Below are 25,468 nucleotides of genomic sequence, written 5' to 3'. Positions count from 1 at the left end.
ATATTAGTGGAGCAAATTCTGGTTTGCATATTACAAATTTACTTCCCTTATGGGGAGATATCCACTGTGATGTCATGATTTTAAGATAACAACTCTGGTCCTGTTCTCTGAAAAGTATGGCGTTACGCTCGTAAACCCGTGACATCATAATAAATACCTACCGACAAGGGCAGATAACTATGAAGTATGGGAATACAGAATAATAGGAAACAAAACAAACACATTTTCCATATGCAAGCTGTACTAATTGTAACGCCATTTAGCGATGACACACGACACCGAACACCATACCTTTCTCAATTCTGCGTCCATAGGATCACAATCCGAATCACATCAACGTTTGTTTTAGGTATTACTTCACGTAAGCAGTTATAATATGTTGACAAGCTGTAGCTTTGTTCACTTTAACCACACAAAATTACAAATTTCATTTTTGTATTATATTTAAACAGTATTTGTCTCTTAGTCTTTAACTTGTACCGCGTCATCTTGAACCGGGGGCTGGTGAAACGTGACTTTTCCAGGGGCGGGTTGTACATTCTTCAGTTTGGAGGTGGCGGGAATAGTCATTTCGATTGGACTTTTTGGACTCGGCTCCTCACCGATATTGACAGGAATTGAGTCATCACAATCGTCTTCGCAGGAGCATCGACTCGTCAGTATACTTGGTAGGAGTAGGGCCGAGGCCAGTAAGACTCCGCCGGTACAGAATAGAATCAATCCAACCAACTTACACAGGTCCAATACGGCGTTGTAGGACATGGCTCGGTGGTCCACCATCGCTACGTTTTCTCCGTGGATCAGTTTCCGTATGATGGGTTTTTGTGGCACGAAGTAACCGACTAGAATCCCAATCATTCCAAACAGGAGCAGGTTCACCCCGCACCAGACACAAACCTTGAGCCATATGGGCGGGCAGCGACGACGCCTTTTGGCCGACGGGTTCAGTAACAGTCGAATATCGTCATCTTCCTCGTAAATCTGCGGATCCTTGTATACATGGTTGTCGTAGAATTCGTGTAAATAAGATTTCACTCCAAAGTAGTCAGGACAAACATGCCTGCGTTTCGACTGACTTGAATCCGTATACTGCTTACTCGTTTTTTTACTTCCGGTTCCGCCACCCCCAGACTTTCTTAAAAGTTCATGTTTTTCCTCTGCGTGCCTCGTGGATGCAGGGCCTGCGACTTCTTCTCTTTGTTGTTTTGTTTGTTCCGAATTTTGGACGTTTTCGGACATGACACTCCTCCTGCCGGGGAGCGTTGATATTCCACGTGCTGTCAGCACCACGAGGCGCTAACTATGCCATGGAACCAGATATTCCATTACCTGAAATGAGATTGGAAAATTATTGAGAGTATGCCGTGTAGTAATGGGAAAGTCGCGAGGTCACTGAAAGGCCTAGCATGTCATCAGTTTTACGTCAAAGTCGTCTGTTTGATGTATAGCGAATCCGTTTAATGCTAAGCTAATTGGCGCGTGAGTATCACCCTAGCCTTGCCTATAACGCGAAAACACCTATCGATTTTGGAACACAGTGGAAAAGTGTCGGTTGCACGCCTACGCACTTACATGGTTTATCAAAACATTTCTCCGCTTTCTGCACTCGCAAACAAATTTTAGCTCGCAACTTCTATAGATTTTTACCGCGAACAAAATTGCGGTACAAATTCGATGATGTTAACGAGCGTGAAAGTATATTATCAAATCTCACGAGAGTACATCGATCTGTTGGCGTGTGATCGACAGGTGTTATCGTGTGTGTTTCGTGACGTCAAAAGGCCCGTATCCCTAGGAGTGTCCTTTATTGCCTTAAAGGGATTTATGGCCAATCTTTTCTAGATAACTAATTTTGTTATTTTTATAGAAAAATGAGGTTTTATGTTTCTCGTTTGAGAAAAAGCGTTGAACATCACGGACTAGACAATACAATGATAGCATTGTGCCCTTTTCCATAAATGATAAAATAATTTCGGATTTTTCATAAAAAAATTATTGCAAAGCAATACTATTAAGGGTATGACTATTTTTCATTCGTGATGACTTTTAAGATTATTTTCCAACAATCTAAATGAACAGGATATATGAGAAATATAGAATTCAAATAATTCCTATCGCTATTGTTAAAAATATTATAAATGGAGCCACCCAACAAGTACAAGAAGAAGAATTTGTTTTATTTTTTCATTCGATAGCGATAGCCTTTCTGTAGATTTAATTTGAAAATGTATTTTGTTATCATATAGTTTGTTTCAGTATTCGGCATTCTCTAAAACAATTGATAACCTTTTATCATAACTTTTAATGCCATAATATATTTCAGTAGTAGTTTCATTCAGTCTTAGGTATGATTTTTTTAATTAATCTGCCTAAAGCCCTTGATGCAAATCTGAACTAGTAGGGCATTTCCAACTTCTTCTTTATACAATGTATCAACCATGCTTTTTATAATCCTAAACATTGACCAAACCTTACGTTGACTTTCCTTAATATTTAATATGACGCCTTCAGTGTTCATCATTTTTAGCATTTACCTGTCTCTATGAATAACTATAATTTAAAATATAAACCCGAAATTATACCATCACATACATTGCCATCTAAACATTTAAATTTTACCATGATATTTATTCATTGGTCTGTATAATTTACCCGTCGATTTTACACTTACTTTTACTTGTAAACAAAATCAATTTTCAGATACGAATATATCATTTCAATGCTATTCTATCCGAAGCTAAACTCTCGTCATATTTATCTTCCAATTATCGAGATTTTTTAATCGATGGAAACTACCATTCACTTCCTTGTAAGCCAATTAGAAGCATTTCGAGAGCACAAATTTAGATGAAACGATAATTGGTTTCATATGTAAAACAAGTTAGAAGCCATCTATTCTCTCAGAGACCCATGAATACAAAAATGAGGATTTGATGAACTTTATCATACGTCTCAAGCTAACATTTTGATGGCAATAACATGGTTTACGTAAAACACACACTGCGTGGGTAGTAATTTATATTTACAAAACGGCAATACTTTAGATATTTGTCATGGAGATCGATAAATGATAAACGAAAAACAACATTATAAGAAGAGAAAATAATCTATCATACACAATGTACTAAGATAAAGTTTCTGACAAGAATCAAGCATTTACTTACAGGAGTCGATGAATTGATGATTTCTCATAAGGTTTCGCTCTATCTTGTGTCAGCCATGTTGGTTGAACAGAGTTACTGAACAGAAGATCGATATTCAGCGGAGGTCAAGCTCGATATCACAGCTCCGTTGTGGACAGGTTCAGTTGTTTATTCTGCGAGTTGTATCGGAGCAAAAGGCTGACGTGATTCCAATGTGGCATGAAATCTGATAACAAGTGAAGAACAGTGATTTGCATCCATTGTTGTGTGAATGTAGCCAAACGGTAATCTACCAGGAATTATTTCATATGTCAAAAATAGGATCCATTTCCAAATGCTAAATGCCTAGCACGTTTTTCCCAATAAAAGTGTAACGAATTGACGTCTGCTGTTGTTTGCTTATGTATAGGTTTCTATAGCCATCCATCGCATATCTAGTGATGTTCCAGAGCAATTATTTTCTATAGTTTAATTTACTAATGTAATGTTGTTTTTGTTGTTTTTTTTTTTTTTGGTAATTGACGTTATATAACATTCAACTAAGGTACTCTTTTATGATTTTAAGCAAATACACACAGAATGTCTTTTAAATCCTGTTTTCACAATTTCCTAAAAAATTAGAGACAGAAATTATCAATAAAATGACATTCTTCAAATAATGATAACAAGAAAAGAGTTTTATGATAATAATACATTTGACATTTTTGACCTTCGGAAACAAATATTGGCTCTTGGTTGGATTGATTCACATGGATATACGGATATAAATTGACTAGGGAGGAGGAATTAATCAAAACTAGTGCCTCTAGTGGTGTTTTCTGGCTGATAGATAACGAAATGTGGTTTTTGTTTTGCGACATGTTTATAAAACATTATTAACAAAACAATTAGTATCTTTCAGGGAGGGTTAAATGACACAAGCAATTTTTATCTGCATATTATAGAGTTATCTGCCCCTGCGGGAAGGTATTGATTGTGACGTCATGAACGTAACGTCATATTTTTCAGAGAAAACGACGTGAAATTTGCTCATAGCGTAAGCGAATGTCAATGGGATTTTCTAGTACTACGAGAGTGCAGTCAACCCCGTATATTAATTTGGGATATCACAGGTTGATGAAGTCTATTTAAAATAATCAACACGCGATTTATTTTATGGTTTTAGGTTAGGTTTGTATTTGTAGTATATATTGTTGTGGCCTTAACTATATCCATGTGCTGTAGGAATTTACCTTTGTATAATTGTCCCCTGGCAGAGACACACCATGGACAAGACTAAAGCACGTGGTAGTTACTGCTCCTGCTTTGGGACTAGTTTTCTCGTGTCAGTATAATGTGTCGTGTGTTTGTTCGGTGTCTTTGGTAGCATGGTTCAGTGAGATAGTACTATAAAATGGGCTAAAGTCCCACTAAAGTCACAACACCAACATATCCTTACAGCAGTCTGCACAAACAGGTACGCATTTCACACAAGTAACACACCGCATACACGGTTGTGTCTTTGATGGTTCTGACTGTTAATAGGACGTTGATCTATCCAACTAACCAATCAAAAACTCTGTATTTCCTTCTTCGGGAAAGGCTGTTGCTAACCGAACGAGCGCAGCTGATATTTTAATAGGTTGAATCAAAGAAATTAGAGATGATCCGTCGATACCAATTTCTTTATGTGTTTGAGATTGAACAAATGTGTCTTGAATACAAAATTGAAGGAAATCCTTCGGAATATTACGGTGTCCGTCAGACAAAATAATATGCAAATGAAGCTGCGATGGATTGCGTTGTCTATGCATATGCCAGCGCACAGATAGCCGCAGACTAACTACATGTATATTTGGTGTACAAACCGAACGAGCGCAGCTGATATTTTAATAGGTTGAATCAAAGAAATTAGAGATGATCCGTCGATACCAAATATCAACCCCTATCAGTGAAAAAAATCTGAATGAATGGCATAACTGGAAGACAAGTCGAGCGCGGAATGAGAATGAAGCTTATTTGTGTTACCAATGATCAAACTATCGATTAAATTCTGTAATTTTCTGGTGATTATTACGATTAAACAATGTCATGATCACATAATCTGTCTTATGTCCAGTGATGTCATATTTTTCCATTTATCACTAGTGTAGTGTATGACTTGTATATGACTTGGAGCGGTTTTTATTAAATGTTTTGGTGGAAAATTTATTGTGACATCAGGGCCCGGCACCATAAAACTTTCTCAGACAGAACTTTTACTCAAGTCTATGTAAAATCATATATTTGAGTAAAAAATCTGTCTGAGAATAGCTTTATGGTGCCGGGCCTAGGACTTGGCATCATTAAACACGTGACTTCGGGATTCGAGGACGTTGTGACAAAAGTGCAGCCTTCACAACCCATTTTCCCATTTTTACGCTGAAATTAATCAAAATAAATGGTATTGTACATATTTATGTGACAATTTCTTTAGTTCATATCATTAGAGATTTTATGAAACGCATCTAGAAATTTTACCTTTCGCTCGCAAAATAAAAACAATAAAAAAACTTTTAATAACTTTCATATGAAATATAGCATAGGTCATTGCGGCGGCTTAACAATTCAAACATATTTCAGTGTGTGTCTCGCTAATAACGGACTGACGTTAGTTGAATGACTGTATGCTGTCAGTATATTGTGACCAATAAGTGACTTATGCTGGATTTCTGTGTTCCTATAATGCAGTAAGGTAGCACTTTTAGTGTGACATTTTCATGTAACCTTAACGAGGGAAACTAAATCAAACGCAACGATTAAAAAAAATTCCTTTTTTTTTAAACTTTATGTGAAAACCTCATTCCTGGAAATATCATCGTTCTGGTGTAATTATCTAAAAGACATAATCTTTCTTCATTTGCTTCGTATCTGCTCCTAAAGTTATTGATATATAACACTCCCAAGCGGTTTATGATGAGATTACACTCAGCTTTTTGTGTTATATCTCTATAACATAAATTCTATCCATAGTATTCCTTACACTGTAATTACTAAGAATTTTCTTAAAAAGAAGATAATCTCTTCAAAATTTAGAAGTTTCGGATTATCTTTTTTGTAAGATCATAACGCCGCTTTACCAGCCAATCAGAAGCGACATTAAAATCGACAGCAAAGGAAAACTAAAATAAAATTTGTGTTACGAAATTTTATTTAACAATCTTACAATAAAATTAAACAATACAGAAGACTAGCATACATATTACGTACCCATACAAACATACATATACAACTCTTAAATGTCTCATCACAAACCATTTACTGACAACTGACCAATGTTAAGTCTTGTGGATTCGCCATTAATTTCTGATTTAACATGTTCGAATATTTGGTCCACTTGTTCTTTCGGCACGCAGCCAATTCGAAAGTAGGAAATAACACCTGAAAAATATGGAAGCCATATGTAATATAAATACAGTTTACGATAATTGCAATCGAAATAACATTCTTTGGTATTAAGGATCGTTGTAAAGAAGACCACTAAAACACCTCGAGTTTGTTTTATATCTCGGAGCCAATACACGTAATAAAATTTATTTCAATGTTTTTTTGTCAACAAATAAGTTTATTCATATACAAAATAATTGTCAATGTCATCTATTATTGATAATCGGAGAAGATTAAATGATCAAATATTTTTTCCGCGTTGTGATAACATTAAATGTTCAAGCCTTACTACAATTGTCATAATATGTTTCATGTATAACACCCAGTTAATGATAAATAATTGGTAGTATCACGGCTGAACATCATACAGCTGTCAGAGTTATTTACCTTCATCTATCTTAGCACAGTTGACTACGGTGGACGCTACTATTTCGTTCGACTCGTCATCACATACCACCGCGGCTAGTTTGTGTCCTACAAAAGAAGATAAACTTCACAGTGTACGAAGTCTTCCTGTTATCGCCCTGTTAAAAGTCAGTTTTACAGTTTTGTGAACAAAATAATCTTTCGTTTATTTCTAAAGATTAAAAGAAATAAAAGAACTTTTTATTTTTAAATTGGTCAGTGTGTAACATATTCTGTACTTAAAAAAATCGATTGTTTGCACTATTTAAATAGAAAATTCTACATATGAATTTTTTTTAGTATTTATAAAGTTTATACTTCTTTTTTTTCATATGAAAATGATTATGTAAAATGAGTAAGTTTCATTTCAAGATAACTTTTACACGTGGTTGGTTGCCAAAGGATCAAAATCAACCCCCTCATTTTCTATTCTTCCTTGCCATGGCATTATAAAATTCAAGCACTTTTTATAAAATGCACATATATTGTTAGTACATATAGGACGAAATGAGCATATTTTGATTTAGATAATGTCCATGTTGAACACGTAACCAGACTAATGGTTTATACATCTGGCCAAGGAAGTATAAAAGTCCAATAGCACACCTAATGTATCTATAACTGCATCATGATGTAAACTGTCTGGTTCTCCGCTCGGATTGGCTGAGGTCAAGGCCACTGGACCGGAAACGCTTGTGAGGTATGACAGGACAGAAGAATCAGGGACCCGGATGGCCAGACTTTCTTTTGTTCCGATGTAATCTATAGCATCCCCGACCCCTAACCTTGCTAGCCACTCCCCCTTCGGTACGACACAAGTGATGCCCCCGGGATAACAAGCGTCCATGAATTTCCAAAGAAGGTTACTGAAATGAATCAACATAAAGATGAATACAATTCGCAACCATGTCAATTTGCGAAAGTTTATCTCCGCTTATTAACAACTACATCATTGATATTGACATGGATTTCTATTAACAAATTTAAAATTTTAGTTTATCTTCGCGAACTTGTTCTGAAAAAATAAATTGCGAAATTTAGTAGAAGGTTGATTTAAAGTATATACTTCTTTTTGAAAATGAATTAAAATCAATTTGCATGAAGATACGTAACAAAGGCGACTTTGTTAATAATAGATAATTCGTTTTGAGCACTTTCTTTGGTCAGAAACAAAGCCTACCGGCAAAGGAATACATTAATTTGGCGATCGTTAAAATGCAAGCAAAAAAAAAAAAAAATTAAAAAAAGACTGTTGAACCTAAAATTCATCATAAACTATACCTGAATGGAGGATTTGCTGCCCTCAGTTGATCTAGGTTTGATATACAAAGACAGATAGGTTTCTCAGCTGGTCTCCCCTTGATGTGATAAATATCGCTGACAGACTTAGGAACTTTACAGGATGAAGCAAGAGCGTAAACTGTGTCGGTCGGGACACCAATCACGTGACCGTCGTCAAGGAGCTTGGCAGCTCGCCGAAGGGCGGAGGCTTTTCTCGAGGGTAGTAGTTGGCATGGCGATTTTTCTTCCTTGTTTTGTATTTTTGGCTGATAGAATATGAAAGACGTGATTGTCACATGCATAGATAGACCAGAAATAATTTTAGAGTCTAACACTATGTTTCGCAAGGGAGACGCATGTCTCTGGGATGCAGGTTTATAAAGTTAATTTTTATAGATGTCTAATGATAATGCCAACATAAGGAAAACGTTTAGATGGGAAGCAAGAAGAATTGTTTTTCTTCAAGACCCGTTAGTCTTTTATTTCTAATAAGAGACTTTGTTCAAATAGATACTTTTCCCTTATGTTGAATCTGATACCGTTAGTTATGTAATATAATACATAGATTCTATGTGTTTTGTACCTTCAGAATAGGCTGACCGGATGGCAACGCGTCACTGTCAATAACCCCCTTCAAGATACCAGAAAGAGTTCCATACATTGCTAAAGCACCTACAACAAAGGGCAATAACTCTACCTTTTATCATTTAATAATCTAAAAAATCCACGCCAGTTTTAACAGCGCTCATGGCGTCTGATTATTCTGATACAAACGCGTTATTATATTTTTCAAAAAAGAAAATATAAAAGTTTATCCATTTGTTAGATTAGGCTATTAGTAATCTGATTTCTTCAATAAATACAATGAAATGTAAAAACCTTAAACGTTTCCGAGTATCAGAAACACTTACCTATAAGAAGTGACGTCGCGAGACTCATGTACCGACTATTAACGGAGAAAACTTGAAATACCAAAGCCAGGATGTTCATCTCTAGACTCAAACTGAACAACATCCATACCCTGGAGAATGTGGTCGTCATCAGCATAGCACTCGTGTGTAGACACAACACACCTATAGCAGCACCTTTCACCTGGGAAGCTTCAACCCCTAGAAACATGTATGAAAATCGTTGGACAAAAGCAACTAATAATTCGCTTATACGAGATGAAATACATTCCGTTCTGATAAATTGGCGTCAAAATATTATTTCACCAAAATAATCAAATAATCAGTATTTGCGGTGTTAGATAATAATAACTATTTCACTAGTAGTACGTACCTTGGAAAAGTACCAATGACCACGTTCCCCACAATAGTGAGAGGACGATCATCATAAACGTCCGTGCTAAACTGCCTGCACCAAAGGCAAGACGAGCACAGTATAAGTTTGTAAGCACTCCTGCCACGAGAATCCAAGGGAGAGAACTCTGTCCATCCGTGACTTCGGCAGGAGATAAGGCAATGGCTGCCACAAGGTTTCCAAGAAAGGCGACAGAGTCCACCGCATTTAGATCTTTGTCACTACGCTGTAAGTCTGGCGTATCTTCACTTTCCTCTGTTTTCTTTCTAGAAAAGAAAACTTGGGTTTATTCAACCAACAAATATATTGATATTTATAATATATTTACTAATACACTTTCATTTTTAAAATATAATAAAAGGGGTTAAAATTTTGACATCATTAAGTTAATACAGAAACATGCTTTAATTCTAAAATTATCGAATTGAATAAATGTGCTTCTGTCTACTCACCGAAGACATCCCAAAGTCCGCTGAAGTTTTTCGGCAGCTATGATTTCTGGTCCCACATATACAACGGCCTTTTCCGCCAATGAGTTCAGTAGATGTGCGATAGCGAGGTAGACGCTGGCGAGGGCAAGAACAGCAGACGACACCCCAAACGTGTAGTTACGGACAGATCCAGGGATGTGTTCCACTGACAGAATGGCGATCACGGTCATTGTGAGATTGTAGAGGAAAACGACTACACTCTGCGTTGTAGAAACCACCAGTATAGCAAAAAGGATCAACACCATACCCCAGGAGCCAAAATAATCGAGATCTGTATCCATGCTTACGTCAAGAGTCGAGAGAAACGCCCCGACTCCTCGACTGATCCAGAAGATAAAGTAAGAAATGAATTGTATGGAATGAAAGTAGTCTTGTCTCAGGAAGGCGTAATAACTGGACAAAATGTGACAAAGACTACTGCACATAAGAATACCCATAGCTGGTCGGAAGTCCGTGAAGAATCCCAGACTATGGAAACTAAACATGAGGGCTGGTACGATATTTGCGATGTAGCCTAAACCCATAGGCTCGGCGTATTTCGAGTTCTTTCTTTTCTCGTTCTTCTTCTTACTTTTTGCAGACGTTTCAATCAGTAGCGGGTCAATGGGAGCATTTCCAAACCCTGGTAACACATACCTTTGACTGACACCTTTTGTTGTCATGACAACGACAGCATAAATAGCTGTAATGACAATAAAAAGTTCAAACGCTGCAGCAACTCTTTTTGCCCATAGAAAATATAAACCGGCAGCCTCAAAAACAAGTGTCAGAAGCATGGCTACAAGTACTGGTGGCAGAATGAAATTAACAAAGAGAGAGCAGATAAAGAGAGCCACAGTGACGGCCATATAACCTACAAGCCCAGACAGAGCGGCTCCACGGAGATCTGGAATATCATTAGTTAGTATATAAGTTATTCCCTGGAACGACCAAAGAGTGGCAAATACCACAAACGCTGTTGCCGTGAGGTGATCATTTCTTCTAAAGGACAACAGACCGGCCACCAATTGTAGGAAACCTCCAATCAGGATAAGGTGGACTCCTGAAAGTTAAATCACACTGATTTGAGTAATGTTATTCTTTTTACTATCGAAATATGTATTTAAATACTGTCAAACCTGTCTTTAAAGGACATCAGATAAAAATAATACTTTATTAACAGGTGACCTTTAAACTATGGTCAGTTATATGATGAATTTGAGTTGACGAGTCTGTTATTTGTAGGCAGATGTTATTTACATAGATACCAATAATGAAGTAAATTGCACCAAATGGGGTTTGCTGAGTCAGTCCTTTGTAGGGAGGTGTCATTTACATAGGATACTCCAATCCTTTAAAACATGTTTGACTGTACCTACGGCATTAAACTTCCGGTTATAAACCATATATTTCAATAATTATCTTATCCTATTAGCCTTATTTTCGAATTGTGATGGGAAAGATAACCTTTTGGTGGTACCTAAACAGATCCAGTACTTGATCAATTAAATCTTTTGAAACTCTTCTTTTTTAATTGTAATCAAGTTGCTTTATACTTTATGTTATTGTTGTTATTATTTAGCAACTTATTATTGGTATTGTTTCAAAACATTTCATGAGATATATAATCAAACAATACAACTTTGCAAAGAATAAAACATTTACATCAATATTTCCTTTTAACAAACTTCTTATTGTTAAATTGAAGAGATCAACATATTATAGTATGTATCATACATGTGAAAAGGATAGCACACTCGCACTGAAATAAAGCTGTTCTCTTATTGCATCACATCGGGGTTTGGATATAAGTACACGTCTTTGCTGATGATTAAATTTTGTTGTCGACATCAGCTATCGGGTTACAAAATTGTTTATTAAATTTAGAAAAATACTGTAACAGATGGCGTCTGACAGTAAATAATAAAAAAACTAAAATAATGATATTTAACAAAACTGGAAGAATTAGAAGAAATATGTTTTTATTTCAAAACCGAGAACTAGAAATTACACGATCATATTACTATCTGGGTTTAAACTTTTCTACCAATGGAACATTCAAATTAGTAACAATTTTTGTAACTGATAAAGCAATGAAAGTTTTGTTCAAATTAAGACAATACACACTCGCACTGAAATAAAGCTGTGCTCTCATTGCATCATATCGGGGTTTGAATATAAGTATACGTCATAAGGTGTTAGCCATTTATGGCGTCAACAAAGAGAATAACATTCACGAAAATGTAACCTTTGTAACCATTTGTGGAGTTAAAAGAGTTAAAGAGAGTAACATTCGTGAAAATAATATATAGACATTTACGAAGTCTACAAAGAGAAAGGCATTAACATTTATAATGCATTGCGCCGAGCGTATTCAACAAGAATTTAACTGCATTGAGCAAATGTGTGCAAAGATCGATTAGGCGATGTTTTACGACAGAATGATAATTGGAAGATCGCTATTGTATCCTATATTATATGAAATATACGCGTATAAACTTGATTGCCAATTATTTCATTGAAAACACAGCGAAATGATTTTGGAGAATTCCGGGAAATAACCTGTTTGCCAACATATGTGTGCAATTTTAGCAGTCGTTCATAACATCGTTTTATCGCTGTCTACAGATATTTATTAAACGTACATGATATCTAAATAATAAAAATAACTTGTGTATTGATATTCATCATTTTTGATGGTTATATAACTTTTGTTCTTGATAACGATCCCGCAGAAATCTAAAGCTAAATCGAGTCTAGCATTTGTTGTTATATAAACAGCTGTCTTCAGTTGACCGATTTTCTGTTGATTAAAGCATTTTGCGATTATCATGCTTCTGGTACGTATTTACATTCATCTTTATCATATTTCCAGTTGATATTATTTCTTTTAGACACTTTTACCTAGATTATTCTGATGTATAACTTCGGCAGTAAAACATGTAAATCACGACGTACATGTAGGCCTAATTATGCATCCTAATAGAGCATTCTACGATTAACCAGGCATCTGGTACGTATTATTTTTCATTATTAATCCTGGTTTAAGCGACCAGCTGTCATATGCGACATTATTTTGAACTTCCATTGGAAGGTCACTTAAAACAGGTTTGACTGTACATAAAATTTATTCTTACCTGCAATGATGAGCGTGAGTTTAGTTTCGTCCCCGACCACCATGTTACCTATAGCTACTATTAGAGCCGAGATTATGTTGGACATGAGCCCCAGGGCCCCGGGCTCACTGTAGAGTACAGAAGCGAAGGGGACCCCACGCCCGCTAGTTCGAGACTCCTCCATGTTTTTGTTACGAACAATGTGTTAGGCTTCCCGATGGAAATGTTCAATGTAAGTATTTATAAACACTACCCACTTATATAGCCAAGAATACACGGGTGATTATCAATGAGTTGAGATGACCACAGGGGGCGGTCCTTGTTTATAGCCAAGCCTACAGTAGCACCGCCCCTTTGGTGTCTCGCGACAACCAGCTATAGACCCGGATGTTCGAGATTGTGATATTGATTAAACATTACCTCGACTACATATACTCCACCCCAATCTTTAACCTATACACTAAATGTTTATATAAATATACGATAGTGAGTTTTAAACCAATGAGAGGTCGACAGTCGTAAAACAGGAAGAAAGATTGCCGGTTTTTATATTTAGAAGCCATGCTTTCTTCAAACAAGTGATAGAACTTGATGACATCAGGTTTTACCAGTATTTCTATCTATCTCTATCTGATATATAAGTGCTTTACAAATTACACTTCTACTCACAAACGAGCAAACATTTTGACAAAGAACTTTGACAATGAGCGGTATTCACGGTGACTCGACTGCTGCTGCTGAGTTGTTGGTTGTCAGCATTGCCTTTGCGCTTACAAGCGTGAATGCTATTACCACAGCATTATCTGAGGCAGTGATAGCCAATATTCCTTATGGAACTTCGCTCCTAGCTCTCTCACTGGCAATTCTGCTTACAGGTAAGTCTGATTTCTAATTGTAGCTAGACATAATACATGAACCCATTTGTCTTGAAAATTAATTTCAAATTTCAAATTATATAAAATACTTTACAATATTGTTTTCATCAAATTAATTCATTTTGCCATTGGAGCTTCTTTACTACTCTCCTGCATTATATTGCTGAGTCAATGCATTTCATAATTGTATGCTATATAAAATATGATAAATATTATTAAAACCTCGTTAACATAATTTCATTTACATTCACTAGAAAATGTAGATATAGACAATCATTGGGCATATTAGTCATAAAACAATTCACATTTAGTTATAGGTTTAAATAACATACAAATATAAACATAGAGTACTTAAGAGTTATATTTGATATACATGTATACCATTCAGATGTTTTAAGTGTTCTGTAATTTATGCGTAGGTTTAACGCATAATTGTATATATTTTTGATATGAAGAGTTATATGTTATAGTAATTTATTGACTTTTTCTGATTATATGATTGTATAGTTCTAAAATGACCTGGCTGATAATAAGAGAAGGTTAAACAAGCAAACAAAGATACAGTCAACCATACAAACGAAGTATAGTGACCATGTGTAATACACTTATAATACAAATGACGTTATGTTGATATGTTACAGTTGTGACGTCATCCTCCCCACAGCGACAGTTACTTCAGCCCATAGTCCTGTGTCTGGCAGTAGTTTGGTCAAGCGTGGGGGTCAATCACATATGGATAGATGTCCATTACTCTAAAAATGTATCGTCCGAAAATTATGTATCTCCACACGAAACGCTATTCCCCGGGTATGGCGGTTTGGTCCTTGTATTCCTCGTTTTTCTGTTTATTCCTTTAACTAACAGGGACTTCCGGTCATGCGCTGTTATCTCGATTATCAGTTTGGTCCATTTCACGTTCGAAATAATTAAGATGTTTGTTAGTTTACAAGTAAGTGGAGTTCTCAATGTTTTGTTAACATTGATTTTTCTTTATTTCTGCCTTTCAACCGTATTCTCAAATTACAAACTCTCAAATTCTGTATCTCCTGACACTTTAAAAACTGCGACCAATCCCTCACAGAAATTAGTCTTTAAGACTCATTTAGTTATGATGTACGCTCTTAACATTGTTTGCTTTACTACATTTGCTAGTTATACTATCAACATAATTTCTGATACACGCTTTTCATTTCCTTGGTTGCTCACTTCTGGTGTCTTCCAAATCGTTGTCGGAATGAAATCACTTAGAAAATCAGACGCACACAGTGCAAGTACTGCCATCATTTTCGGGTTATTTTGGCTTAGTGTCGGTTCCAGTTTAATGGCGGAAGACTACTTGCGGAGCGAACTGAATTTCATTATTCCAACATCAGTTGTCTTGGTTTCGTTTTTCCTTTTACTTTCAGTTGCTGAAGTAAAACATGAGTTGTTTAGGTCTTTCTTCTTTCTGGCGATGTCACTGTTTGCTCTTTCATTGGGTGTAGACGGTCTACAAGGTATGTTTGTTGGTGTGTGTGGGTGGATAGGTATACTTCTCTCAATGTATGGGCTGATGGCCACTACAACAAGCATAGTCGGTATAGAAATTCCACTGGGTAGCAACATCTTGGAAAAACCAAAAGTCGCAATGGTTTTAGCAATGTTTCAAAATATTGGAAAGTCACGAAAAACTACGGATGTGTCATCAAATTCTAATAAATTTTCAGAAGAAATTATGCTTGGCTACTCAAAGTATGTTGATCTTCAAAGTGTAGGATTTTTGGCCAATGCCGTAGCTGCATTTTCTATAATATGGATACCTAGCAACTCGGATCTACTGATTCTACCATGGACCGTTGGGTTTGGAGGTCTTATTCAGTTTGCTGTAGGCTTTGTAAGTTTCTCTCGAGGTCTTACATTTGAGAGTTGCTCGTTTCTCCTATATGCAAGTTTTTGGTCGATGTGGGGTACGGTTAGGGCAGTAAATGTCATAGAAGGCGCAGAGGGAATTCCACTTGTGGTCGGTTTGGTTGCTTTCCTAATAACAGGTCTACTATTTCTCAGTTTATCTACTACAGTTAATAAATTGTGGTTGATGAATTCCTCGGTCTTTTGCCTTCTCGTTGTCTCGTTTATGTTACATGGACTTAACGCAAGCAACTATGGCGGGTTTGAAATCGCAGTTGCCATAGCCTATGTCCTGGTTTACATGTACGGTGTCTTGTCATTAACGCTAAGGAACATCTGGGGAAGAGATATTCTTCCTATAGGTAAACCTATCCTGCAAGTCAGTAAACTCCACTCAGATCGCTCCAGGGCGCTCTTCATGGATCCACGACGAGCGACAGGCGTGAAGCAAGCAGCAGGTATACACAATTTAGCTAAGCATTCATTGTTCTGCAACGCATGTGATTTATTTATATTCATTCTATATATAGTTAAGCATTAATGGCTTTTGAATTTATTTATAATTTCGATGACTGGATAGGATTCTCCCTATTTCTTGTCTTGTATTTATTCAATTGAGGTATATGAGAAAAAACCTTAAAGCTTCAGATACTGGCCTTAAATTTGTAAACAAACAAGTAGATAGATATACTTGATAAATTTGACAAAGAATCCAAAGCTGGTCCAGTGATTTCCCAGGTACTAGTATATATATTGGTATCCTTTGTTTCGCTTCCATTTTATGAAGTATCATTTGCTTAAAATAGTTTCAGAAATACGAATTTTCATATATATTTTGCTCTTCAGAAATTATGAAAGACGGTGGTATTTGTGGCATTCCTACAGACACTGTGTATGTATTGGTGGCTGCTTGTAACCGCCCACAAGCCGTGGAGGTAAGGTCAAAGTTCAGTGTCTCTGTTCACACTGTTCACATTAAAAGACGCTATTAGACATATTCACTATTGAGGTTTTGGGATGACGTGGGTCGAGTCTAATCTCTCAAGGATTATGACGTCAAATAATCATGTCAAAGTCTGACGTCACAATCACAGGGATGTAAAAGGAACCTGCGATTATTTTGTTATCTCAGTATTAACGTATCGTGTCTGTTTCATATTCTTTAAAGATAATTCTGAGGTTCAGTTTTAAACATCTTAACCTGAAGCCTGCATTCCTCTCTTACTGCCAATTAGCTTCAGAACATGTGTGAATAATTGAAATCTTTGGACTTGATCATCATTTATAAATCTTTCTGTTTTTACCAATTAGCTTAAATATGTTTTTGGTATAGAAATATAACACAAAAATCAAAGTATATCGTACATGCGCTTGCGAAGCAAATGGTGAAGGAAAAACCTTTTCAAAGTAAAGCGCTGTAACTTAATCTAACGTACGTCATTCCTTGTGAGTTAATCTTAAAGAACATAGATAATTGCGCCATTGTATACGTTACAAACAACAATCAAAAATTTTAATCTATGAGATGATCACAGGTATGTTGAATCTACAGAAATTGTAAAATTGAATCACAATACAGTAAAACCTGCCTTAGCGACCACCTGTGTAGCAAGATCACCTGCTTAATAAGACCACTTTCTTAGGGGCCCAGATTACCATTCATTACATAGTGTGTTTAACGACCATTTGACTAAAGGGGCCACTTTTCACATTGGTGGATATTATATATAGGTTTGAATGTAGATACATAAGTAAACAAAGTCATTAAATCCAACCAAATATGTGTTATCTTACATTTTATGTGTTATTAGGAATGTAAATGTTGATATCAACAATGGCGTCCGACTATTACAACACACAATCTTGTGTGGCATTTATCAGGACTCAGTTGTTCAGGAGGTGATCAGTTCAATCTCCATAGCTTTAGAATGATTATTTTCCTGATATATTATACTAAGCTTGATTTTGTGAACCAATATTACCAGAAACGTTCTAATTAAGTCAAATATCGATATTGTTAATATGTGAAACGCGTTATAGAAAAAATGACCATGGGAATAAGATATTATAACCAATGTCTTTGAAGAATAAACGCCCATACTCTATAGATGGCAACCGCTATTGTAATCCAGATTGAATCAAACTTCGTAGTATAAATGTATTAGTCCCCTCAATGTATTGATAACCGTCCTTTCCGTAATATGTACTCATAAAGTTTTAAACACATCTACCATGTCACAGTTGAACTTTTTAATATTAAACATAAAGAAAAAATGTAGAAAATCATAACCCCAATGTAGATATATCGTTAAGCTAATTCAGGCTTATGACGTAATGGTATATTGTAGTTAGTTTATCAATATATATGGATACATTTCGGGCAATATCGTCATTCTGGATTTCCATTGTAGTAATTTCGATATGTTTTTGTCATAGAGAGCTTACAACATCAAGAAACTGGCCGAGGATCGGCCTATGTCTGTGTGGATATCTAACACCAAACAGATAGAAAATGCTCGGACAGAATTGGGTGATGTTTGCTGGAACTTCATGCAGGAAGTTTGGCCCTCCAACATCAGTCTAGTCCTCAATCGAGGTAAGTTGTACCGTTTTTGTATATTACAGAGTTACTTCCCTTGCGGATAGGCATCCCATTGTGACATCATTATTTTGTGAGTGAAACTAATGTCGTTGTCTCTGCAAAGCAAGATGTTACGCTCACAAACAGATGACGTCACAATCAATACCTTCCCGCAATGGCAGATAATTGTCATATACATATACGGAATACCATTTTATGTTTCAGCAGCAATCATGTTGTATGAAATGTATAAAAAAATTGCAAACTGTGAATGTCTCTATTGTGACGTCACGATAACGTCGGGGTTTCGCTCCATTCTCGGATTTTTTTCATAGTGGTATGCAAAAAAACATTGGCCAATCAGAAAGTCAGATTGGGTATGAAAACAAAGAAAAATTAATTATTATTATTTGAATAAATAGAAATTACATGTATTTAAATTGTGAACTGCTATTATAATTGCAGGTGAATGGGTGAAGTTTTTAGGACTAGGGGAGGCTGAGAGACTAATAGGTAAACCGGACAGTATTGCCTTGAGGATTCCGGACAACACCATTGCATGTCACCTGATTGACCAGACGGGTCCTATCGCTGTGACGGCAGCAAACCCTACCGGTGAGGTAGACACTACCCACCATCTACAAGTTCTGGCCAAACTGGGGGTAAAAAATGTAAGTCATTGAATAAACAGTTGCCATCAAAATTTATGAGTACCATACGTTTTTCAATTTATTTGATCTTTTGTTGTATCATGTTATATGAATGGAAAACAAACTGGTTGGAAGTGCAGTATGTCTCAGCGAGATAAGGCTATAATGTGAGCCATAGTCATATGTTATTATAAATAAACAACCACACATTCATTCATACATTCATTCTGACCCAAGAACAAACAACTGCAATTACTAAAACTAAAAGCGAGCAATTAGACTTATTTTTAACAAACCAATTTTGACTCCAAGCAAAGAGATGTTTAAAGATACTGATGCTCTTCCTTTCGACTATAGAATTATGTAGCATACATGTGTACTAGTTTATAGGTCATTAAATTATCTGGCACCTGAATATTTAAAAACTTGTTTTATTTCTTGGAATGAAATATATAAATATGGGTTAAGATCAACGACACAAAATAAATTAATCCTGCCTAGAGCACACTCTTAATTGTTCAAAAAAAGTCCCTCAATTACAATGGAGTGTTTTGGTTTTGTAAATGATTGATAAATCATTTTCATGTTTCAATGCAATGGAAATAGTAGGTATGTTTGGTATTAATCAACATAAGTTTATTTATATAAAACAAAATCTGAATTTGAATAAATGTGAATTTGAGTGAAAAAAATGACTAAAAGTTTACAATATAATAATGTTTATTCCTGTCAATATGAATGGATTACATGTTTGTTCTTGTTTTCGTCGTATTGTTGTGAGGGCCATATGTAAGATTAGTACTGTACTAAATATGTAACCCTCGTGAAATAAAGTTTTTATTATCTTTTTTATTATTATTTATTCAAGCATAACATTCATTAAAGATGCTCCACCGCTGACAAATGGTATTTTTTCACTATCAAAAACAGGAGCAGACGATTTAGTACTTTTTATCAGTTACAAAAGTTACTTACTTTACACCATTACCACCATTGAAAAGTTTGAGCTTTTCATTTTACTTCAAGTTAAAATTACAAAAAATATTTAATTGCATCCCGAAAAAAATCCGTGGCACTATATCTTATATGGAATGAAGTACTGATTGCGCATGGACCAAAGGCAAAATAAATTATTTTATATGATTTTTTGTGTAAATTAGACATATATATACACGATTTAACACCAATTATTGTTCAAGTGATGGATATCATTTATGCTCTGTCGGCGGTGGAGCATCTTTAATTCATTAATTTAATGAACGAAAAGTTTAACGTATTGTATGCTGTCAGATAAATAATTTATCATAAAATCTATCTTACCTTTCAGTGTGATGGAATCCTAGCAGATGGTCCGTCACCTGAAAATCTGGCTTCAACTGTTGTCGACTGTCGTAAAATCAAGGAAGGTAAAATAGGATTCTTCCGGATAGGCGTGACGCCAAAGTCTAAAGTTGATGAGATGTTTGAGAAAGTCCAGCATACCGCACAGGACAACGACAGTGACAGTGGTTCTTCTTCTCTAGGTAATGGGAACATGGGTTTTGATGACACGGATATTCAACCAAATTTCGAAAAGAACCTAGTGCTTGTACAAACAGCAAAAACTATCGGTGTCAAACCTACGGCTGTTGGAGGCAAGATAAACCCAGCCTTTACTGACACAGAAGGAGAAAGGAGTTAACATATATCGAAATACATAGATTATATTATTTTCAAATGCACTTGTCTATAGCAGTTTTATTTTGATGAGTTAAACCGGTAAAATCCGATAAAAATACCTTGACAACAGTTTTAGGTATATACGTGCTTCAAATGACACAACATTACAACGAATTTGGGATCAATACGGGTTAACGGGTATACAGCAAACTTAAACGATATCACTATGAAATGATTTGTTGTTTTACGTTCCTAACCAGTAGTATCCACTGTACATTATCTTCTTGTGACTAATTTTCGCGCTTCCATGCCTTTTCCACATTTACTTTCGCGCTTCATCTTCATTAATATCTTCTATACTTGTAATAGAATGTTTAAAGCCGCATTTCTTGTAATTTTCACCATCAAAAAGTGTCTTTAAACATACAATGTGTGAATATGGATGTTTATATATGATTGTTCAGATCCATGAAAGCACCATGATACTATTGGCATAGTTGTAAATGTCGCATGAAATATCACACGTTTTCAAGAACCGCCACAGTCAACGCCATGTTTCACATTCTCGGATAATATCGGAAAACCGAGTTGCATCACGTACGTAACGAACATCGACAATACCAGTCTAGATCGGAATCTCCCGAGTCGTATCACGTGACCAACATCGCACTTCCCGTACAGATCGGAATAGATCGTAACAGTTTGAGATTGTCTAGCTATTTTAAACGTATACACGTAGAAAACCAATATTTTAATTTAATTATTTAATAACTTTGCGAATACGAACTTTACTAAAGTAGGTAAACATGGGAAGTTTAAACCTTAAAAAGTCGAAGAAAAATATGTAGAACACTTTTAATGTTTTTTCTATGACAAAATTAGAAAAAGCCATACACCATATAACTTTAACAATAGTTTCTATTTATTCAAGTACCCTCTCATACACATACACATATAAATATACATTTGAAGATAACGTTGGAAAACAACCTTAGAGCTTATATTTATTTCTTACAACAAAAGTATGGAGTTTTTACGTGGCCATGTACACAATAACAGGAATAGTAATGAGAAAATAAAACTATACATACAACACAAATAAAAATAAGTCTATATATCTATACAAAAATGACATGCATTTTTATACAAATATCTATTCGTGGTGCGGACAAATATTTATAGTAAATGTTAGTGCCATCGCCGCGCCACAGTAATAGAAAACCCTATTACTGACTCATTTCCAACATCTTGCCATAACACAGCTACTTTTCATCACTGCTTCTAGGTCCAGCAAGAAAACAAATACCAAATATAGGAAATTTTGTAAATACCATATCATTCAAATATAATGAATTTTCTCTTCGTTTCTGGCTTTCTGATTGGCCTATTCATTTTTTTCATTTCACGATGAAAAAAAATCCGAGAATGGCGCGGAAACCCGACGTTATCGTGACGTCACAATAAAAACATTGACGTTGCGTATCGATTTGGAAAAAATAATCCCTTGGAAAAAATCAATGGAATCGTACGTGTAAACGTATTTCATTTTATAAAGTAGTCTGTACAATTAATTATAAGCATTGAAGTCACTATTTTTTAATTTCATCGGGGTATGAAAGAAATTTTGTTTGCAAACTTTTGTGAGAATCCGCCAGTTTGCAAACAAAATTTCTTTCATACCCCGATGAAATTAAAAAATAGTGACTTCAATGCATAAATGTAAACCTTTGAGGCAAAGGTAACTACAAAGAAGTACTGAAACCTGGACGATTTACTGTTACTTATATATCATTTGGATGTTACTCATACAACAATAATACAAAACTAAAGCATGTGAATGTTACATTTTGTGTACAAAAATGTAAGGCAGTGTGCTTGGTTAATATGAAAGGGTACAAAATGTTATACTCCTGAGATTTCAGTCTCGTCAAAGTCTGGTTTCAACCCTGACTATATAGAGTTAATTTGATTTTCAACTAAGACTATCAATATTTGTAGCAAGTTTGAAAAATGTAGGAAAAATGTGCCAAAAGTTGGATTTTTATTGTGTGCAGACTTTCTATAAGAAATGACCTATTTCACAGCTATTTTTTAATTGTATTTTTCAGTCCCTTTTACTATAATATTTGTATTATATAGGCTTAAATAATCATTGCGTAGACTTATTTAGCAATTTTAATTGCATTTCTGTTGCTTAGTTTTTGCGATATCAATATGATAAATATAATGAACATTAAAATTCAGAAGCCTAACTCCTGTTTTTTTTTTTTTTTTTTTTTTTTTGACATTTTAATTTATTTACATTTTAATATAGCTTAAGCACATTGAATGAAGAACGCACGCTTATATATCGTGTATCGAGTTGAGACAATACAGTTTCTCATATCGTTTTGACGGCCGACAGTATTTGAACCTGGTTCAATTTTGACCGTAGATTATAATAAATGCTTTTTATGAAGGTAGTTTACGTCTTGATATCAATTTGTTATGTAAGTTATATTATGGGAGAACCTTTTAAAATCCTCATATGACTTGCAATGAGAACAGCTCGATAAGTGTACTGTAAACTTACAAATTGTTGCTTCCAATATAATTTCGCGAATTTTACTGTGTGAGAAACTCGCGAAAATTATCTTCACGAATTCAACGAAAATACAAACAATAAATTTTCACGAACTTTGAATAATATGCGATATTTACAATTCGCGAGTTTATTGTCACGAAATCATCTTTTATCTCAGAATAAACTTTCACATCTCTTTACGATGAAAGCAGGTTTGGTGAGGAAAAGATCATGAGGCACTTTGTCCGGAATCCTCCTGTAGTTGAGAGGAATCTATGTATGTGTACAAAGAAAAGAGTATATGTCGAGTTATATAAAACAAACTACTGTTAAAGACATTTTCAAATATGAAAAGTATAGATATGGTTGTGCAGTGGCCTAGGAAGATCAAACGTAATGGGAGGGGGGTGGGGGTGGGGTGGGGCAAAGTTCCTCAATATTTTGTACCCCTTCCCCCGCCCCGTACCTACAGAAGGAAATCAATTCAACACACAACCATATATACTTTATATACTTATTTGTCCACACGTTTGTCCCCGGGTGGGGGGGGGGGGGGGGCAGTTGCCCCCCTGCTCCCCGCTTCCTACGCCCATTGTGTGAGGAAACTTGTGTGTGAGGACACTTATGTTATATAATATATGGTCAAGTGCCCTAAATTCGTCAGGGACCTGTTTTCGTCATGTTTTCAACTTTACTTATATCTCATTAACTATCACGTGATTTCATAAAGAGTGTCGTCTGCCAAAGCAGATTTGATTTAAAAGGAAAATTTGTCTTGCTTAAAAAAGGCTGTGTGCTATAACCAAGTGATTTTATAAAAACGATGTAGCAATATACCCAAAAATGAAGGTATTTTCTTATTATTTAGTCCATTTTAAATGAAACTTTAAAACCCTACCGTCAGCGTTTGACTGTCCATGTGCACTGATCAGCAGAATGTCAACAATGTACCGGAAGTCACGTGTCTGATCATGTGATTCTTAGCCCAGAATTTGGGTTATTACAAATTATTTTGGCGATTCAACGTAATTTTTGGTGCGGTACTGTTGAAAACATAACGTTATTCACTGTAAACAGAGATGGTCGCCCATGACCAAGAGGTTTAAAGACTTGAAAGCGATGTATCAAAAAATAATTTTCAGCTTAAACACGGTCTCACAAGCGCCTGCTGCTCAACATCTATTTGGAATTACGTCAATTTTCATAATAAGCCAAACAACCCCCATGACGAAAATAGGTCCAAATTGTTTCGGCCATCACCGAGCGACCGGTGTAACGTTGAAAATGGACCTCCGTTGAAAATGGACCTCCGTTGAAAATTTTCAACGTTGAAAACGGACCCGAATGCCGTTGAAAATTGAGCATGCCGTTGAAAATTGACAGTGTCTATGGTTAATTCTCACCGGCGGTTCTGTTGAACAATGACCGTTGATAAATGACCTTGGCAAACTATCAACGGGTGGTCTTTTGAAAAACAACCCTGTACATTCACATATATAGCTGTTGCACAAACATGATTCTCGAATTTTGTTATCGCCATTCCTAATATAAGCGACCCTTCTGTGCTAATATATAAATAACGTAATTACCGCGATTTGAATTGAAATTTGGTATTTTTATCATCGTAACAAATGCCTCATTGAAAAATTTTAGGTGCTTGTATGTTTATTATGGAGAATACGGCACTACAAAACTTTCGTTTTTCTATAGTCATTTTGTCCGTCCGTGTAGATAATGTAAATTTAATTGTTCTCAAACTGAGGAAATGCTATATAACACTGAGGTAACGTAGTAAATAAATTTTTTAATGATCTTTTATTATTATATTATCGTCGATCTTACGTTTGTCAGGTATTCCCGGTGTAACGTTGAAAATGGACCCCCGTTGACAACTGACTTCGGGTCATTTTTCAACGTTGAAAAATGACCCCGAAAACCGTTGAAAACTGAACTTTCAGCGCTTATTTTACACCGACCAGCACAACAACACACCAACAGCACAAAAACACATCAACACATCACACCACACAACAAAACACAAAAAAATAACACAACATCACACAACACAACAACGCATCACACTAAACACAACATCACACAACACACAACCACACAACACAAGACAACATAA

At 35.6% G+C, this 25,468-nt stretch overlaps 3 protein-coding genes across 3 annotated transcripts; 1 reads left to right on the top strand and 2 right to left on the bottom strand.

Annotated features, from left to right (window-relative positions):
- Nucleotides 1–223: 223 nt before the first annotated feature.
- LOC138325654 (neurensin-1-like) lies at nt 224–3,709 on the bottom strand. Its single transcript, XM_069271457.1, has 2 exons — nt 3,165–3,709; nt 224–1,329 (listed from the first exon to the last, which is right to left on the bottom strand). The coding sequence occupies exon 2, from the start codon at nt 1,237–1,239 to the stop codon at nt 463–465; it is 777 nt and encodes a 258-aa protein (XP_069127558.1). The 5' UTR covers nt 1,240–1,329; nt 3,165–3,709; the 3' UTR covers nt 224–462.
- A 2,585-nt stretch (nt 3,710–6,294) lies between these two features.
- LOC138325653 (uncharacterized) lies at nt 6,295–13,365 on the bottom strand. Its single transcript, XM_069271455.1, has 9 exons — nt 13,144–13,365; nt 9,989–11,069; nt 9,516–9,802; nt 9,146–9,343; nt 8,818–8,906; nt 8,235–8,500; nt 7,560–7,819; nt 6,936–7,022; nt 6,295–6,542 (listed from the first exon to the last, which is right to left on the bottom strand). The coding sequence occupies exons 1-9, from the start codon at nt 13,304–13,306 to the stop codon at nt 6,409–6,411; spliced, it is 2,565 nt and encodes an 854-aa protein (XP_069127556.1). The 5' UTR covers nt 13,307–13,365; the 3' UTR covers nt 6,295–6,408.
- Nucleotides 13,366–13,542: 177 nt separating this feature from the next.
- LOC138325652 (uncharacterized) lies at nt 13,543–23,236 on the top strand. The gene is made up of 6 exons (XM_069271454.1): nt 13,543–13,997; nt 14,639–16,342; nt 16,731–16,819; nt 18,321–18,480; nt 18,931–19,136; nt 20,443–23,236. Exons 1-6 carry the CDS (start codon nt 13,826–13,828, stop codon nt 20,794–20,796), a joined length of 2,685 nt encoding a protein of 894 aa, XP_069127555.1. The 5' UTR covers nt 13,543–13,825; the 3' UTR covers nt 20,797–23,236.
- The last annotated feature ends 2,232 nt before the right edge of the window (nt 23,237–25,468 follow it).

Source organism: Argopecten irradians, chromosome 6, assembly GCF_041381155.1.
Source record: "Argopecten irradians isolate NY chromosome 6, Ai_NY, whole genome shotgun sequence".
In the NCBI taxonomy this organism is placed as follows: Eukaryota; Metazoa; Mollusca; class Bivalvia; order Pectinida; family Pectinidae; genus Argopecten; species Argopecten irradians.
This window is presented reverse-complemented; position numbering and strand designations above follow the sequence as displayed.

Bases quoted from the DNA above. Each gene is read 5' to 3' on its own strand.
- LOC138325654 (XM_069271457.1), bottom strand. From the start codon at position 1,239: ATGTCCGAAAACGTCCAAAATTCGGAACAAACAAAACAACAAAGAGAA.
- LOC138325653 (XM_069271455.1), bottom strand. From the start codon at position 13,306: ATGGAGGAGTCTCGAACTAGCGGGCGTGGGGTCCCCTTCGCTTCTGTA. The intron at 8,501-8,817 runs GTACAAAACACA...ATATTCTATCAG, and splicing joins CCGGTCAGCCTATTCTGAAG to CCAAAAATACAAAACAAGGA. The intron at 7,820-8,234 runs GTATAGTTTATG...GATTCATTTCAG, and splicing joins GCAGCAAATCCTCCATTCAG to TAACCTTCTTTGGAAATTCA.
- LOC138325652 (XM_069271454.1), top strand. From the start codon at position 13,826: ATGAGCGGTATTCACGGTGACTCGACTGCTGCTGCTGAGTTGTTGGTT. The intron at 16,343-16,730 runs GTATACACAATT...TTTGCTCTTCAG, and splicing joins AGGCGTGAAGCAAGCAGCAG to AAATTATGAAAGACGGTGGT. The intron at 18,481-18,930 runs GTAAGTTGTACC...TTATAATTGCAG, and splicing joins CAGTCTAGTCCTCAATCGAG to GTGAATGGGTGAAGTTTTTA.